The sequence below is a fragment of the Sphaerodactylus townsendi genome, linkage group LG01, assembly GCF_021028975.2.
Source record: "Sphaerodactylus townsendi isolate TG3544 linkage group LG01, MPM_Stown_v2.3, whole genome shotgun sequence".
In the NCBI taxonomy this organism is placed as follows: Eukaryota; Metazoa; Chordata; class Lepidosauria; order Squamata; family Sphaerodactylidae; genus Sphaerodactylus; species Sphaerodactylus townsendi.
The window spans coordinates 171,971,190-171,990,202 of NC_059425.1; the positions used below are offsets into that span (position 1 = coordinate 171,971,190).

Genomic DNA, 19,013 nt, shown 5'->3' on the forward strand with positions numbered 1-19,013 from the left:
TACAAGTAAGTGAGGAACTGCCCCAGTCTGTTTATCTGATTTAGTATCTGACCACTAAGTGGTCAGTCTTTACCGCAGCTTCTATCTGCTGTTGGCACCACGTAATTTTTGGCTTGGAGCTTCATATGTGTATTGAACATGACAAGATGCGATGGACTCCCCTTGCTGCCCCCCCTTCTGGGAATGGAACCTCCTATAACACTATTACTTACTTCTTTGGGTATTCCCATGAATATCCTTCAGGTTGGGAACCAGCACTTCGTCTAGAAGAAAAAGAAGAGTTCGGATTTATATCCTCCCCCTTCTCTCCTGTAAGGAGACTCAAAGGGGATTATAATTCCCCCCCCCCCAACAAACACCCTGTGAGATGGGTGGGGCTGAGCGAGCTCATAAGAACTGTGACTAGCCCAAGGTCACCCAGCTGGCATGTGCTGGAGTGGACAAGCTAATCTGGTTCACCAGATAAGCCTCCAGAGCTCAAGTGGCAGAGTGGGGAATCAACCCCGGTTCTCCAGATTAGAGTGCTTCTGTTCTTTACTACTACACCACTCTGGTGTACCTAGAGTATGATCAGAAAACAGCAAAAAAAAAAAAATCAACAGACTTTCTGTGAATCAAGATCTCTGGTGACTGAATCTAGCTTAGCATCACATTAGGCTGAAGGGTACGTAGCCCAGAATTTCCAGCCTACTTGAAGGAGACTGACGATGACTTATTCAACACCGGTTCATAGAAAGTTGGAAAATTGGATTTGTGACCAGTTTTATTTGGAAGGACTCTGAAAAAACCCAAACAAGTAAACGCTGAAGCAAACATTCCCATCGGTTGCCAAGAACGCAGTTGATTAACTCCTGAATTTCTCTCCCCCAGCTAGCAGTCCCAAATCCATTTTAAGAGCACAATTCATTCATTACAGAAGCCCTCTTTTAGTGCACTTCAACTAAACCAAGGAAGTGGATCGGGTGTCGGTGATCACGGACACAGCCAACACAGCCAGGACCCTTTCTGGAATTCTGAAACATTCTGAAGAGTAATGAAAGCTCCGACCTGTGGCACCTGGATTTTATACTGGACTTTATTGGAAAAAAAGGTATAAAAACAGAAACTCATTAAATTTAAAACAGCAGAATTATGCCGCGAAGCTCCAGTTATCACAAACAATGCTGCCTAAATTGCAGTCTGAATAAACGCTATTTGCTACGATTCTTTTAAAACCTAAGGCAGGATGCATAGCAATTTTTTTTTTAGAACACAATGGTGAATTTGCCTTTGAATGCTGAGGGGGGGAAAACATGCAGCCACTTACAGCACAACACGCTGGATGGTACAAGCAAATTTTATCGGAGTCCTGTGGCCAAGTACACCAGGAATGTAACCAAGCATTAAAATTCTCAGGCCGGAGAACAATAATCAGTTCTCTTCATGGCGCACCAGGCGTTCCACCCAGTTTCTTTTGTGCTGCCTTCCCCCAGGCACCCGTGGAAATGCTTACAAAAAGGCCGACTGGTGAAGGCGGGGAAACATTCAAAGTGCAAGAGCAGGCACATGACTTGCCTGCCTCTGCTATCGAACTCCAATTTGCACGCTCTTCAGAGGCAACCTGGAATCCAGCCATCCAGACAAACGCATCAGTGTGTTCCGTTTCAAACAAAGGCAAGGCTGCTTAAATTAAAAAGGGATGCTACAGTATATTACTTTGTCCAATCATTCTTCTACAGTTGTCTTAGTGTCATAAACAGTAACTAGCGTTTTTCATTTTCATGGTCATTTCAACATAACAAAAGTCACCTCTTTATACCCACCCGAAAGCATGTAATATACTAGAACAAATCCCGCGTGTTCCATTTATTTCCGACTCGGGAAGACTCGCCTTCCTGCACTTTGAAAGGAATGACATGATCCGTCGACACGAATGATTAATGTTGCCATAAATTCATTCTTTGGTTATACGATAAAATTTAAAGCAGGATTCGTTACTTTGAAAGTCAGCTAGAAAAAGTGGCAGATCTGAACAGCATTTTTTATACTAAAATCAACACACCTGCAGACTTAAAAGTTGTACTGTCGCGCGTCACAGATCCGATTACCCTCTCTTTCGCTCTAAATGATTCTTTTAATAAAAATATTAAGGTAAATTCATTTTAACATTTAACGCATAGAATATTGGAAGAAAACAAGGAAAGAAGCAGCCCGGAACCCCCTGCTTAAATGCTCTCCATTGCTTTGAATTCGCTGAGCGCTTGCACCGGGTTCACGTGCTTCTTCTGGGAGGCCCGCTTGATTTTGGTCTGTGTCTCATCTTGCTTCTCACGCTTGACCAGCGGCTTCTTCTCAGGGGCCTTCATTTTCCAGGACACTGCCGGAAGGTTCAGAGATGCCATCCCTTGCGATTTCTGGTACTTGGTGGATGCCACGTAGGAAGCCTTCACGGTTTGGACCACGGCGTTCATCAGGTTCTTTGCCGCTTGGATCAATGACATGGCACTATCCACCTAAAACCAGATAGGGGGAAGAGTGCTTTGATTTAGACAGTGCCTGTAACACAGCTTAAACAAGAAACTGTACACGGAAGTGGCTTCAAATAACTGCATACAGCAGATGCAAGAGTGGCAAAATAGTATTTTTCTATGTTTTTTCCAAGATTTTATTTATGTTATGTATGGTCCACCTTTCTCACTGGGACTCGAGGTGGATTACACGAAGAAAGTCAATATAATCGACAGCATGGGGCATTCAGTAAACAATGAAACAGGATTGGAGTTTTAGATCCAGCATAAAAAGGAAGAAAAGAAGAAGAGTTGGATTTATATTTCCCCCTTTCTTTCCTGTAGGAGACTCAAAGGGGCTTACAAACTCCTTCTTCTTCCCCTCCCCCACAACAAAACACCCTGTGAGGTGGGTGGGGCTGAGAGAGCTCAGAAGAACTGTGACTAGCCCAAGGTCACCTAGCTGGTGTGTGTTGGAGTGCACAGGCTAATCTAGTTGCCCAGATAAGCCTCCACAGCTCAAGCGGCAGAGCGGGGAATCCGATTAGAGTACACCTGCTCTTAACCACTACGCCACTGCTGCTCCCATCCAAATATAGAACTTGAGAAAGGGATCTTGAAATGGTAGAGCACTATTGGTGGGGAGCAGGTAGCCTGGCTTTCCCCTCAGTTCTTAAAAGAGCCACATATCAATGTATTGTCGAAGGCTTGCACGGCCGGACTCAACTGGTTGTTGTGGGCTTTCCGGCTGTGGTTTGGTAGACCTTGTTCCTAACGTTTCACCTGCAACTGTGGCCGGCATCGTCAGAGGTGTGTCACAGAGAGAAGTGTGTGGATATCCGTTTGTGTTCTCATGAAGTGTTTATTTTATTTATGCCTCGCTTCTGTCCCCAAGGGGAACCTCCCATGCAATTAACATCGCTCTCCTCTCTTTCAATTTATCCTCACAACAACCCTTCAAAGAAGGCTAGGTTGAGCAATGCATGACTGGCCCAAGGTCAACCAGCAACCTTTCAAGGGAAGGAGGCAGCACCTAAGAGCAGAACAACTCGGGAAAGCTGAGGGGGGTGGAGTTTGAAAACAACTGTAGGCTGGAGCTCAACAGGAAACAGCGGCCTCAGGAGGATGACACAAGATGGGTGCAGGAAGAGATGAACAGCAAGAGGAGGGGTGTCACAGAGCTGGACCACGTGGGTGGTTTGGATAGTGGAGGTCAGGAAATGAGATAAAGTTAAATTTCTGCACACAGCACAAATCTACCGCTTCAGGAACTGCAGCATCAACTCTGGTGAACTGAAAAGACCACCAACTGACAAACCCACCGTGTTTATCTGACAGGAATTCAGGAAAAGCAATGCGGCGCACTTGCGTGAAAATGCAGAGCAATGTAAATAGTCAGCATGGGAAAACATTTGTGATCTGGGGTGTTGTGGGGTTTCTGGGCTGTACGGCCGCGTTCCAGTAGCATTTTCTCCTGACGTTTCGCCTGCATCTGTGGCTGGATCCTCTGAAGATGCCAGCCACAGATGCAGGCGAAACATCAGGAGAAAATGCTACTGGAACATGGCCGTACAGCCCGGAAACCACACAACACCCCAGTGATTCCGGCTGTGAAAGCCTTCGAGAATACATTTGCAGCCTGCTCCCCGCTCAAGCGCAAAAGGAAAAACAAAACAAAACTGGAGGTACCCTGGACACTATTCAAAGGGAGAAACATATAGATTGGTTTCAGAACAGAAGAACACAGAGGGTTAGGTTTGTTACTCTACAAAGAGTAACGACAATCAAGTTTGTTTCTACACTTAATAGTTTATATGAGCAAAAGAGAACAGTTGCCTCATCTTGCATACCCCAGACACAACCAGTTCTCCGCCAAGGTTCTGCACTTCTGCTTTCACTTTACTGCAAATGTTCAGCTGATGGCAATAGAGAGCGATACGCTGCAGGTAAGCCAGCAGGTCCTGTTTGCAGGCAGAATCGGGACACTGTCGAGAGAGAGAGAGAGAGAGGGAAAAAAGCGTTTAATTCTGAGAAGCTCAAAATGGGATTAGGGCATTACTTGCAGCTCAAATCGCACTAGACAGAAATAAAATCCTCCACAGGACTCTCCGAGACGACATTAAGTACCTTCCGTTTATGTGACACGTACATATGATTTAAAGCCCGTCACCCAACTTGTACCAACAAGCTGTCATTCAAAGAAATGAGAGTATGGAGAGCTTACATCTTTAAACCAACTAATCATTCATATACCCATCAGCCCTCGATCCGTGAAATCTCTGCCTGCTCAGGCCCAAAGTGACAGTAGGGTGGATCAGTCCAGTGGCAGCAACAAGCGAGGCAGGCAAAGAGTTTGGAAGTTGAGGAAAATGCAAAACGACAGCTCTTAAAAGGAGAAGCGTTTGGATTCATATGCCACCTTTCTCTCCTGTAAGGCGACTCAAGGTGGCCTACAAGCTCCTTTCCCTTCCTCTCCCCACAACAGACACCTTGTGAGGTAGGTGGGGTTGAGGGAGTTCTGAAGAACTGTGACTAGCCCAAAGTCACCCAGCAGGAATGTAGGAGTGCGGAAACACATCTGGTTCACCAGATAAGCCTCTGCCACTGAGATGAAGGAGCGGGGAATCAAACCCGGTTCTCCAGATTAGAATCCACCTGCTCTTAACCACTACACCATACTGGCTCTCAGAAACAGAGAGACACTGAAACAGGCATCCTGGTCACTGATGAACGTGCATTTTTAAAAAATTCTATTCCATGCCACGTCTGAAGTGGCTTATAAACGTAAATTGAAATACCACAATAAAACTGAGGCATAGAAAAGGAACCAAGAACAAAACCAGGAAGAACAGTAAAATAGCACCGAAATCACAAAACCACAGCAACCTAAACACTAAACGATGAAAAAGACTGCTGGTCACCTTTGACCGGTTTTCACAAGGCAGGAACAGGAAACACTCATAGCTCCTCATCAATCAATTTTTGCGCTTGCTGTAGAATTGTGAAGTCAATATTTGGCCTCATTTTCTCAAGGATTAGAAGAAGGGGGGTTTGGATTTTGAGGGGTTTATAATCTCCTTTCCCTTCCCCCCAACAAACACCGTGTGAGGTGGGTGGGGCTGAGAGAGCTATGTAGAGCTGTGACTAGCCCAAGATCACCCAGCTGGCATGTGTTGGAGTGCACAGGCTCATCTAGTTCCCCAGATAAGCCTCCACAGCTCAAGTGGTAGAGTGGGGAATCAAACCCAGTTCTCCAGTTCAGAGTGCACCTGCTCTTAACTGTCAAGTTTTAAAAATCTTTCCTTTTTGCTCCACGGTGCTGGAGGTTACCCAAGAAACAGTTTATTTTGTTTAAAACTGATTACTTTTGGAAGTTTTCCCAGCAAGAGTTTCTACTTTGGAATGGACATTACTTGTCCTGAACTGTACTCATGAATGAACGTATTAATGAACGTATAGATGTGAATGAACTGAATTCGACTGGCCATTACACTCCAGTTACGGAGTATCATTTAGTTTATTGTTGCTTTTCATTGCCTTTATTCATGATTGCATAAGTGGGCTATTAGTGCTGTTGCACTATATTTACAGAATGACGTCTGAATTTATATGTTTATAAAACTGCCTTGCCAGAGCCCAGTGTGTGTCACGTTATATTGTCCGCCTGCTCTTAACCACTACACCACTGCTGCTCTCTAAACTACCTCTAAAGTACCCTGAACGACCTCAGAGGTTTGTTGTGAGAATAAAACAGAGGTGGGGAAAGCCATGTAAGGGGGGGAAAGGATGGGACAAAAATGAGAGAGAATTGATCGGCGGTGGAATCAATGTTCTGATGAAGGGCTGCGACAAGGAATTTCAGTTAATACTGGAGAAGACATTCACTAGAAGAACCCAGGGATCTGCAACCTTTCCTTAAGAAGAAGAAAAGGGTTTGGATTTATATCCCCCCTTTCTCTCCTGCAAAAGATTCAAAGGGGCTTACAATCTCCTTTCCCTCTCCCCCCTCACAACAAACACCTTGTGAGGTAGGTGGGGCTGAGAGAGCTCCGAGAAGCTGTGACTAGCCCAAGGTCACCCAGCTGGCGTGTGTGGGAGTGCACAGTCTAATCTGAATTCCCCAGATAAGCCTCCACAGCTCAGGCGGCAGAGCGGGGAATCAAACCTGGTTCCTCCAGATCAGCATGCACCTGCTCTTAAACACTACGCCACTGCTGCTCCCACGGATCACACAGCAAATCTCTTACGGCCCCGTGCCTTCAACTTTCCCCCAAATGTGGCTATGGGAGGGTAACTGATCACTGTTACTAAGTTCCATGTTATTTCAAAGCCGTTTGAATAGTTTCCTCTTTGGAGCCATTTTCTACCTCTTTTGGAGCTATTTGCACTGAAACAGGATTTCATACTGTTTAACAAAGACCAAAAAAAAATCTTATCTATTATGCACTTGTGATTACCCAAATCATCAGTATGAGGAGGATATTATGCTGCATGCTGATTGTGGCTCATTGTTCTTCTAAAATAGGGGAAAGAGGCTTTAATAAAAAATTTTTCAGAGAGTACAAAAACTAGTGGAATTTGAAAGGTCCACTTCAAGCAGCTCTCAGCGGCAGAGTGCACAAGGTAGGAGGGAAAAGCAGAGCACGGACAGACTTTCCTGTTCCAATTTAACTAGCTACAAAATACATATGTGCTCCTACTTTCGGGGACAGCCTGCAAGTGCTGAGAAACTAATCAAATGTCACAGGTACAAGCGTCAGAACAAATCACGGCAACAAAGGGACAGCGTACTACATTAATTTCATTCTCAGAAAGGGTGAAATGTGTGCCTAGTAGCCAAGAAGATACCTCAAACTGCAAAGTGAAATTTATTTAATATAGGGTGTTGTGGGTTTTCTGGGTTGTATGGCCATGTTCCCGTAGCATTTTCTCCTGATGTTTTGCCTGCATCTGTGGCTAGCATCTTCACAGGATCCTCTGAAGATGCCAGCCACAGATGCAGGTGAAACATCAGGAGAAAATGCTACGGGAACAAGGCCACACGACCCAGAAAAACCATAATACCCTAGTGATTCTGGCCGTGAAAGCCTTTGACAAAACATTATTTAATAGACTTTGTTTATACCCTGCTTTTCTCCCCAGTGTGGACCTGAACTGTTGTACGTTGTTCCCCATCCTCTATTTCATATTCACCACCACCCTGTGAGGGAACTTAGGGTCGATAGTGTGTGACTGGCCCAAGAACACCCAGCAAGCTTTCATGGTAAAGAGGAGATCTGAACCCAGGGCGCCCAGATCCCAGTCTGACACTCAAACCACCACAGGCCACACAGGCCACATTTATTGGGCCCACTGTCAGAGACAGCCACCAGAGAGTCAAGGTGGAGTAGTGGTTAAGAGCGGTGGTCTCTAATCTGGAGAACTGGGTTTGAGTACTCTGCTGCTCCGGTGAACCAGGTTTCTTTCCCTGCTCTTCCATATGTAGCCTGCTGGGTGACGCTGGGTTAGTGCAATACAAAACGAAGCCTGAGACAGTATAAATGTCAATCATAAACAACAAATCCCCTGTCTGGCTCTAATACAGAATTAAAAACTCCATTTTAATATAAACATTTTAAAATACATCAATGAACATAAAAACTATACATACAATGGACAACAACAACAATAATTCGAGACCCCACATACGCTCATGCACAAAAAGGGAGACAGATTCTCTGAACTAGTGTATACACAAGTCTCTACCATGAGAACATCATATTCAATGAATTGTGCACGGTTGTGAGGTGAACAAATTGGCTGGTAGTCAATCTCCGACGGAGGTGGTAGTATTGACCCGGGATGAATTCAATACTTTCGACTAAAAAGTCTTCTTCAGCCACTCACATCATTCTGGTACAAGTTGTTAGCCTGATACAATCCCAACTCCTACACATAAGGCATTACGCTCTGGCCTTAAGCTCAACTCCTCAGATCTGCTCCAGTCTCAGTATGTATAGTTTATATGTTCATTGATGTATTTTAAAATGTTTATATTAAAATGGAGTTTTTTATTCTGTATTAGAGCCAGACAGGGGATGTGTTGTTTATGATTGACGCTGGGTTCGTCCCAGTTCTCTCAACCCCACCTAGCTCACAAGGTGCCCACTGAGAGGATGGGAAGGAAGGGGTTTGTATGCCGCTTTAAGACTCCTCACAGCTGAGAAAAGCAGAGTATAAATCCAAACTTCTCCTCTTCTTCAGATTCAAAACCCTAACAGCACGGTTAGTGAGAGGGTCAATGTCTAATTCTGCCGTGGATCAAAAGCATGCACTGTTTATCACCCCGTGACGGCTTCCCACCAAGCCCATTTCCCAAATGGTCAGCCCATGCAAAGCCCTTGTTCTCTAAGCAGTTGGGAGGTCTGCCCATACAGGACTCCACAGCACGTGAAACATTAATTTGCTGACAGAGTGAGATATTGAGAAGTTGAAAAAAAAATCATTAAAAAACCCCTGAATTTCCGACCACCGGCAACAGGTGGGGAGCATCCTTTAAAAAGGAGGGGGCATCCAGGCTGCTACACACCAGGAAACTACATCTGTAAACTGATGAGGAAAAAAGGCAACGTGCAGGCGGGTGACTTTGTGAATGCTGTTGCCTCTTCCTCCAGAAATGGCAACCTTTACAGCAAAAATGGATCAAGAAAATTCAAAGCAAAACCAGGCAAGAGTCTGTGCATATCACACGTTAAGAATAAGGAATGAGGAGCTGTAGTTGGAAAGATGCTGTACGAAAAAAGTAGATAGTTACAAAAATTCTCTTCGGTGACTCAAGAAACCAAAGGGAAAGCTGCACTGAAGACCTGTAAAAATCCATTACGACTGGCATCGTCAGCAGTGGCCCATCCTACCTTGCCCATTTTTTAAATGAAAGAATCAAAATTTGAACATCTCATTTACATCAAGGAGAAACACACTTTCAGCACTAGTATAACACTACAAACATATATATTACCTGTGACACTCAATTAATTAATGAAACCCGCAAGGCATCAAGGTGAATGACGCAGTTCCCTCTAGTAAGCTTACACAAAGATTTTCCTTCAATTTTTCTAGCCAGTCATGGATATTTGGGGCTATATTCTATTTCTAGAAGCTAGGAAAGTCCATCCTGGCTTCTTACATTGGCTAAAATAAAATTACCCCAAACCTCTTAGGAAATCTTCAGTACCGGTAGACTGAATACATGCAAAAATCCATCACGACTTACATGATCTGCAATTGTCCGGCCTAGTTTGTCCATTCTTGACCCAGCTTCTGCAATTTTTTTTGCAGCACTGATGACATCGGATGTATTCTTTAAAGGCCCTTTACCTCTGCGAAAAGAGCACAGCTTTAATCTTCCAGAGTCAAAACCACAAAGCAGACGTCTTTTTCCTAGCCTGCTATTCTCCTGTTGTGTAGCAATTGCATTTAGTTTGTACAAGAGCTAAGCTACATATACGATACTAAAGATTCATGCCCGGTTCTCCAAGCACATAATTTAGCAGCAAGAAGCAGCAGCTCACTTAGGGGGAGGGGAGGAAAAGAGAGAACAAACATGGATTAAAGCAGTGGTGGGATTCAGAACCGGTTGTTAAAATGGTGCTTGTAAACAAACAGTTGTTAAATTACTTGAATTCCACCACTGGATTAAAGCCCAACGGGGTGGGGTTTACCTATATTGCCTACTCCCCTCCTTAAGGCTCAGGGAGGCAAAAGGATAGCCACAATACGGGCATCTGTAATTTTTCTTCCCCAGTTCCCTATTGTGGTTACTTTTTGCAGCTAAATTTGCACATCGTATCTATTCTACGTACTGGCAAAGACCTATATTGCACGCTCAAGGTGCGCTCAACACTCCAGCCTGGCCTCCAACCGTCGACACGACGACTACTTCTGAAACTTAAAAGGAGTTTTCAGAATAGTGTGATGTGGCGTGGGGACTTGCGGGGAAAGGATTCCACCTGTACATGCCTGAGGCTTAGCGGCAGCACCTCTGCCACTAACCTATAACCTCCCTGCCCACAAATTCAGACAATGAGCCCGATTAAACCATTGCAATACTAAGCAAAAAAGTACTTCACATTTAAGTTTCTCGGTGCCGCAAAAACGTTGCAGCCGTTTCTATTTTACTCCAGCTTTCACAACTACCTCAATTACAGTTCAGAATGAGAATGCAGACCAACCGCAGCTGCCGCACACAGGTTTTTTTTACCAGTTTCTGGGAAGCTGCACATAAATTGCCGTAATGGATTTTGGGCAGTGACGCTCTAATCTCTAGAAAATGTAGGGATTTCAAATAACTGTATATTTAGGTTATATATTCCACTAATGCACATGTAAGGCAGACAGTTCCTGACAAGACTGAGAAGCTGCTAAAAGAAATTCTGATCAGCATCCAGTAGGGACCGATGCCATATAAAACCACTTCCCTGGACCAGTTATCCCTGGAATGTTGGCTTAAGGAAGGTGGCAGGAAGACCCATTACCTGGTGAAGTCGGTCATTTCCATCATGATCATGCACATTTGTTTGGCCAGAACAATGATGTCATTGCCACTGTCGTCCCATTTGGACACTTCCGCATCCAATTTGCTCTTTTCCTCCTGGAAGCTGGCTACTTGCTCAGCAATTTTTGCTTTCTGCTCCTGTGGAAGCTGAGCCATGATAGCCTGGAAATGAAGAGATGTCCCATGTAATTCCAGCCATTCAACAGCGGGGGATCTTTTTTGCACCGGCCGACCTCACTCGTGGAGGCAGGATTAAATTGTACCTGAAGGGCTGACGAGATCCGTTCGTCCCCCTCTGATCTAAAGCTTGTGACTAGGTGAATTATCTAGGATCGCCGTAAGTAAATACTACTAAGGAATAAACCTGCTGGTACAAAGGCTGATTTTCTGAAGCAGTGCAGTGAGGGAACAAAAATGCCACAACACCCCACCCCCCAACCAAAGGGTTGCTTCGATTTCTTCTTTCCTGCTGCAAAGAATAGCTGCTTTCACAGCAAAGTATGTACTATTTCAAATGGCTGCGGAGTTCACAGAACAGTCATCATGCAACCCTTGAGGCAGACAAATGAAGTGGGCAAGTTTAAGTATTTGTTTGTTGCACAAAGGGTCCTGTTACTCAGGGAGCCCAAAGTTTTTTAAAGCACAGGTACGTTCTGTTTCGGTCATTGTATATCGTACTGGTCTGTAAACAGACAGAATTAGGGGTTCAACCAAAGATCTTAAACTTACTGGAGTAACCAACATGGATGGGTGATGCCATAAGTACCATTCTCTGCTGGTTAAACAACCTTATGGCTAGAGATGAATTGATGTGAGTATGATGGCAGGGGGTGGGGAGGGAGTGGCAGACTGACGCTGAGCAGTAGAACATCTGCTTCTCAAGTCATGCTATTATCCAAGATCGTACCGATGATGCAGCACCTGTTTTGGGCCTTATTTTTAAAAAGCAATGGAGAGGCTGTAAAAGGAAGCCCAGCATATGGTATTTCAGGTCAGGGCTGAAGGAGGATTCAATGTTTCAGACTGGGATGACTGTACAAAAAATACAGCAAATGTAGAAGAGGACAGTGGGTTCTTCACAGTTGAGAATCTAACGCTCAATGGGCAAAGACCTATATTTCAATAATCCCCAGTATAGACTTTTCTACTTCTTAAAATAAAAAGTAGCCTGCTGATTTGATTACGATTTTTGTGCCGCAGTTCAACATTTCAAATTAATTTCACTAGTGGCGATCAGCATTGTTTGTCTTACTCTTGCGCTCTGGCCAGCAATAAGTTGATCATCTTCAGTCTGAACGCTCGTTCTGCTTCGAACATCGAAGTCCTCGGTCTCAAAGTCGGAATCATCCAATTCTTCGGGAGTCTAAGGAGGCAAATTTAAACATAAGCCAACTCCAAGGTCAGCAAAAGGGAATGCTCTTCTCCAGAATTAGGTTTACTTTGGAATACAATGCAACCTTTCAACTAAACAAACTAATAACTTATGTTTGGGGCTAGAAACAGAAAAGAGTCCAGCATGGGACCACTCTGCAAGCTAAGCCATCACTGCAGGTATTTTGATGGAAAGTTGGGATGTAGAAGCTTTAACTAACCAAATGACCATCACCAGTAAGAGGTGTGGACTTTAGATTTATAATTTAGAAAAAATGATAAAACTAGTCTACAAAGGCTTGTATGAAATCCATGTGTTTCTGTCCACCAAAGGCAATTTTTGGGTTTCTCCAGCAAGGACTGAAGCATTCTGGTCTTGCATTGTGAACAAGGCTAGAATGGGAACACAACACTTAAGAGAATTCTCAGAATACCATTAACCTTTCAAGTACAGGCAAAAGTTTATGCAATTATGTGCTTTATTCAGACCTTGGCCTATTATAACCACTCTGAGAAATAGGAATTTGCAGAAATTCAGCCAAGTAAAATAGGAAGGAAGGTAGGAAGGAGGCGCTACGGAGTGAGCACCAGACAAAACAAAGAAGTCTTTGCCACTGGCGATGATAGAGAAGAACCACAAATATCTGACGTACAAGGAAGCTGCCACATGGCTACTGCTCTTGCTCTCAGCTTTCCCTGCGGAAAGCAAGAGCACTTCAGGAGCATCTGATGGAGCAGGAGAAGGGCAGAGAGGAGGTAAGCCCCTCCGTCTGTAATCAACATGCGTAACCACCACCACCACCACCACCAGGGCAGAGGGACAACAACAATTAGTGAGGGGAACACCAAACAAAACACAGAAGTCTTCATCGGTTAAGGGAAGTCCATCAGATGGAGACAAGGTAACCTGTAATGCTGTTTCCCTCTTGCTACGGCTGACTTCCCTCCTTCCCCATTCAGACTAGCCACCTTGGCTCACTGCTGCTATATTTAGGGGCAGTGGTCCGCTGCTGTGATTTAAGGGCTCTGGTCAAACCGCAATAGCAGCAGGCAACAGGGTACCACTTCCCTTTTCTCCAGCCAGTGCCCTTCCTGGCAACCAATGTGACATAGTGGTTAAGAGAAGGTGTATTCTAATCTGGAGAAATGGGTTTGATTCCCCACTCCTCCACCTGAGTGGCAGAGGCTTCTCTGGTGAACCAGATGTGTTTCGGCACTTCTACGTTCCTGAACTCTCTCAGCCTTCTCTCTCAGAACTCTCTCACTTACTTCACAAGGTGTCTGTTGTGGGGAGAGGAAGGGGAAGGAGCTTGTAGGCCGCCTTGAGTCTCCTTACAGGAGAGAAAGGTGGAGTATAAATCCAAACTCTATGGCTAAAACCTGCCTACTAGCTTTGGCTTTGGAGAGTATCCCAATTACTATAGATTTGCCATGAGTGACAAGCGTGCGTACTCTTGACCAGTCTTAGGCAAACCCCTTTCATGAACATGAGGGATACCTATACATTTATGGCAGGGGCACAAATTGATATGAGGCAAAGGTGTTGGCAAAAGAGCTTACTGCTGTGGAAACCTGGAGTAAAATACATTATGTTTCACTTTTAATTGATTCTCTTATGGATAAAATACATATATCTCAAGGGGAAAGGTCTGTGCCTAGACTGGATATACAGAAGGGATCTATATCATACTCTAAGCTGGGGTGGGGGTGGGGATCACCATTTGGAAAACATTTTTCATGCTAAAACAAACACAAAGCAATCCTCAGCGTCCCTGATGAAACTGCACTAGAGTCCACATCCCCGAAAGAAAATAACAGTGTGTCCCAGCAAATTACTTTAATCTCACAGTGATCTTTTTAATCTAGATTGATATTTCAATATACAAGAAATGGGAAAAGTCCTCAGCTGCCCTGTAGTTGATCTAAGAAGACTGCAGAGTGTCTGTTCAGACCGGGAGTAGTTCTTCAGGATCTCAGGCGAAAAGTATTTCACGTCACCTATTACCTGATCCTTCTGGCAGGAGATGCTGAGATTGATGCTAGAAGGGTGTAGTAGCTAGAGCAGGTGTCCCCATCATGGTATCTGTGGGTACCATGGTACCCTTCCAACACCTTTCTGGAGACTTTCAAGGGGGGTTAGGAGGTAGGTCGGGCTTTTGCCCAGCAAGTCTTCTGATTGACTGTGCATGTAAAAAAATGTCACTTTGGTAGCAGCTGCCACCACAGCACAAGGATCTACACTGTTACTGAAGTTAAGCCACGGCAATCATGCTGAGGCTGTCTCCGCCTCCTGCGGCAGCCATTTTGATGCTGCGCCCACCATGACGTGTCAGAATTCCAAATGGCGATCAATCAAATGTGCCAGTGGGCTTAAAAAGTTGGGTTACCCTGGCTTAAAGTATTTTAGCGTAGTCTGTATTTTTATTAGGCACTTGTTTAATTCAAAGTGCACATCAACTGCAGAATATTCTTGTGCGCCATGTCCCAATATTCAATTTTACTTTGATGTTGATCCTTTCTACCACTTCATGGATATGGGCTTTCAACTTTAGATGAAGAATATTAAGAGGCACTTAGATTTTAAGAGCCGATGCATTCACGAAAATCTGAGTAAACACTCCACAAAAAGCAAAAAAAAAAAAAAAAAGGGGGGGGGGGCTTTTCAGTTTGCTTGCTGAAGGGCTAGATCTAATCTCGTTTTAGAAGGCTGTCTCTTCACTCGGCTATTTCTCCTTGTAAAAGCTGGGCGTCTTCTGCTCTTTAACACAAGAGTCATTAAGTGGTGCTTTATCACCTTTGATGCCTGTCCCTCATTCATCAACGCTGAAGTCACTACCATGATATTTATATCCCACTCTTAAAGAAGCAAAGAAACTTACAATAAAGAAGTTATTAGAACAATTATCTAACTAAACAAAACTCTGGCTGGCATCTGGTAAAGCATACAAACTACTAAAAAAGAAAGGCTAAAAGAAGGACTTGGAGAGTGCTCTTCCCAAGGAAGTCCTGCCTAACACAGGAACCAAAGAGATTTTGTTCTACTCTCTAATCCAGTATATGCCTGAAGGTGATGTCCCTAGCAATACCCTCACAGAATTTAAGAGGCATGAGGGTTTGAACACAGAAAAAGAATTCCTTAGGTTTACTTTGCCAGGGTATTTATGGATTTACAGCACCTTAAACTGAGATAGACAAACCACAATAACTCAATACCATCCCCAGAATCATAGGACTGGAAGAGACCCCAAGGGCCATCCAGTCCAACCCTCTGCAATGCAGGAACACATAATCTGATGTTTAAGTGGAATCTCTTTTCCTTCACCTTGAACCCATGACTCCTGGTCCTAGTCTTTGGAGCAGCAGAAAACAAGCTTGCTCCCTCACCAACATGACATTCAAAGTCTCATGATGCCTTTTCGGGGTTCCCATAAAGGGACGAGGCAGCATACTATACAATAGCTGCAACTCCTGAGCACTCAAGGTCAGCCCCAACTGAAACACTGGATAGCAGTCAATCCTCAGCAATGGAGAGCAGATAAACTAAAACTCTCCAGCCAACAAATGAACCGAGATACTGTAGATTGCCAGCAGGGGGTTAAGGAACAATTCCTTCAAGATTTCTTTTGAAAGTGTTGGGATCTGCAATATTGGTGGGAACACTCTCAGTTTCTAGCATGGGTCTGCAACTTGCGGCTCTCCAGATGTTCGTGGACTACAATTCCCATCAGCCCCTGCCAGCATGGCCAATTGGCTATGCTGGCAGGGGCTTGATGGGCTAGTCCATGAACATCTGGAGAAAGCACTGGAGACCGATCCCTGGTTTCTTGGACACGACAGCTGCCTTCAAGGAGGGGGAGATACAGGTAACTCACCATAGAGGCCTTTCGGGCTAACAGTTATTTACCTATACAGTGCTGAGGGGGCTTTTAAGGGCACCCCTACTGGGGCGTGGGGTGGCAGACAGCTGGTAGAGACACTGAGAGAGAAGGATATCCTGTGCCTTCCTTTGCCAGTGTCCCAATTCTCTGCACTGCAATGTAGATTCTACAGTCACTTTTCCTTGTGTAAGAGATGAGGAGAGAAAGGACTAAGGTCCCTCAACCCCAGCCCCTTGCATAGCTACCAAGGGCAGGCAACTGGCAAGCTGCTGGCTTCTCTTCAGTTCCGCTGCCAGCTGACAGTCTCGGCATCTGCCTGCTCTCTGTCCTCAGGCTGCCAGCTTTCTGCAGCAGCATGAAAACCACAGATCCGCGCAGTCCAGTTCTGTTCCTTCCTTTGGGGGTGCCAGTGGAGGAATGGGAGTTAGCTGCTTCATGACGGCCATCATGCTAGGAAACAATATCATCCTGTGTGACGGGGGCTTCAGCAGCAAAGGGGACAGTCACCTCACTATCAGAGGGCAAAAGAAGGCACTTGCAGAAGTCGCTCCTAAGGCGCCCCCTCGAATCACGCTGGGCTGAATTTATGAAGCAAGTGAGGAGCACGCTGAACACAACAGATGTTCACTCGCAGGCCTGATTTCCAGCGCGTATGGATTTACTGCTATCTCTGAAGTGGGGAAACCGCAGGATGGATCTTAAAAACGCTCCAATTCAGCCTTGGAGAAGCTCCCGCATTGGGCTTGGCTGGGCGAACAGGAAACAACTTGCCCTTTATCAACACACCGCTGCCTGCAGTGGGTCGGCTTTTAGAACTCCGGGTTCCAAAAGTGATATTTTACTATTCTTCACCTCAGTAAAAGCTCCTTCGAGCTCCTGCTTATTAGAAGACTAAACCTTGGGTTCAAATCATCAGTCTTCAGGTGATCAGATGACTGGGAGTTGTTTGGTCAGAGGGGAGAAAGGGTTAGCAGCCCCATAAGCACATTTGTTAAGGCTGAATGCAAGCAAAGAGCTTGGGGCTGCCCTCCTTTCGGAGGGGAATAGGACAAGGGAAGAAGAAGAAGAGGAGAAGAGTTTGGATTTATACCCCACCTTTCTCTCTTGTAAGGAGACTCAAGGTGGCTTACAAGCTCCTTTCCCTTCCTCTCCCCACAACAGACACCTTATGAGATAGGTGGGGCTGAGAGAGTTTTAAAGAACTGTGGCTAGCCCAAGATCACCCAGCAGGAATGTAGGAGTGCAGAAACACATCTGGTTCACCAGATAAGCCTCTGCCCCTCAGGTGGAGGAGCGGGGAATCAAACGAGGAACAGCAGTGGCGTAGGAGGTTAAGAGCTCGTGTATCTAATCTGGAGGAACCGGGTTTGATTCCCAGCTCTGCCGCCTGAGCTGTGGAGGCTTATCTGGGGAATTCAGATTAGCCTGTACACTCCCACACACGCCAGCTGGGTGACCTTGGGCTAGTCACAGCTTCTCAGAGCTCTCTCAGCCCCACCTACCTCACAAGGTGTTTGTTGTGAGGGGGGAAGGGCAAGGAGATTGTAAGCCCCTTTGAGTCTCCTGCAGGAGAGAAAGGGGGGATATAAATCCAAACTCCTCCTCCTCCTCCCCCTCCTCCAGATTAGAATCCCCCTGCTCTTAACCACTACAACACGCAGGACAGGTGACCGAACTGTGTTGCTTTCACGACTGGCATGGGAGCCAAGCATTGCTATACTTGAAGCTTTAAAAGGGGGCTTGGACAGATTTATGGAGGAGAATTTGATCTATGGCTACCAATCTTGATCCTCCTTGATCTGAGATTGCAAATGCCTTAGCAGACCAGGTGCTCAGGAGCAGCAGCAGCAGGAGGCCATTGCTTTCACACCCTGCACGTGAGCTCCCAAAGGTACCTGGTGGGCCACTGTGAGTAGCAGAGTGCTGGACTAGATGGACTCTGGTCTGATCCAGCAGGCTCGTTCTTATGTTCTTATGAAGGAGCAACAGTTGCTCAACTCTAGGCAGAAGTATGGACTAATGAACTTTATCTGATACGATAATTAAGAGCACCACGGCTTGCGGGGATTTATGCATGGATTCATTATTTAGCGCTATGTGCCTTTTTTTTTAAAAATGTGATTTTTAAAAAAGAGAATACAGTTCCAAGCAAATAGAGGCTCGCTCACTTACTCTGATCATTAGCACAGCTTTTCTGATGTCACGAATTCCATCATACACCAACCGGGAAGCATCGATGAATTCATTTTCATCCATTGGCTGAGCAGGGTCACAACTCAGCGCTTCCACAGCGGCTTCTACTTGTTCCGTAAAACGTGGCATAACTGGGGAACACACAGAACACACAAAACATTCAGAAACAGAAGGCAACAGTGGGTTTTTCAAGCAGGCAAGGGGTTCTGTTGCCTCATTACACAGTAAACAACCATAAAACATTACTTGGCCTAGCATTCAATCTATGTCCTCCTCACTAGAATTAAAGAATTATTAAGGGATGTTAAGCTGAAATAGGCTGTAGGTTGAATACGACAGAGAACATCTCTGCAGAAAGAATCAAGGAATTCTGGACAGGTTGTACGAGTCACCTGTACTTACCTATTGGTAACGCTGTCAATGGATGGTGTAATCAATGTTGAGTTCAATTAAACTGGAAACCTATCAACGCGCTGCTGGCCAACTGCTTAAGAATCTTACACGGGTTGTACCAGGTATACCCTAGTGCTGCAGGGCACTGGGAATTGGCAC

General features: G+C 45.1%; 1 protein-coding gene across 2 annotated transcripts in view; it reads right to left on the reverse strand.

Annotated features, from left to right (window-relative positions):
• Window positions 1-1,057: 1,057 nt before the first annotated feature.
• CTNNA1 (catenin alpha 1) overlaps window positions 1,058-19,013 on the reverse strand; it is an 84,722-nt gene continuing 66,766 nt past the window's right edge. For both annotated transcript variants that reach the window (XM_048499958.1, XM_048499949.1), the window contains 6 exons: window positions 18,441-18,592; window positions 12,272-12,382; window positions 11,000-11,181; window positions 9,739-9,844; window positions 4,337-4,471; window positions 1,058-2,492 (listed from right to left, as the gene is read on the reverse strand). In XM_048499958.1, the coding sequence (XP_048355915.1) occupies window positions 2,205-2,492; window positions 4,337-4,471; window positions 9,739-9,844; window positions 11,000-11,181; window positions 12,272-12,382; window positions 18,441-18,592 (974 nt within the window). In that variant the 3' untranslated portion in view covers window positions 1,058-2,204. The remainder of the gene's footprint in view (window positions 2,493-4,336; window positions 4,472-9,738; window positions 9,845-10,999; window positions 11,182-12,271; window positions 12,383-18,440; window positions 18,593-19,013) is intronic.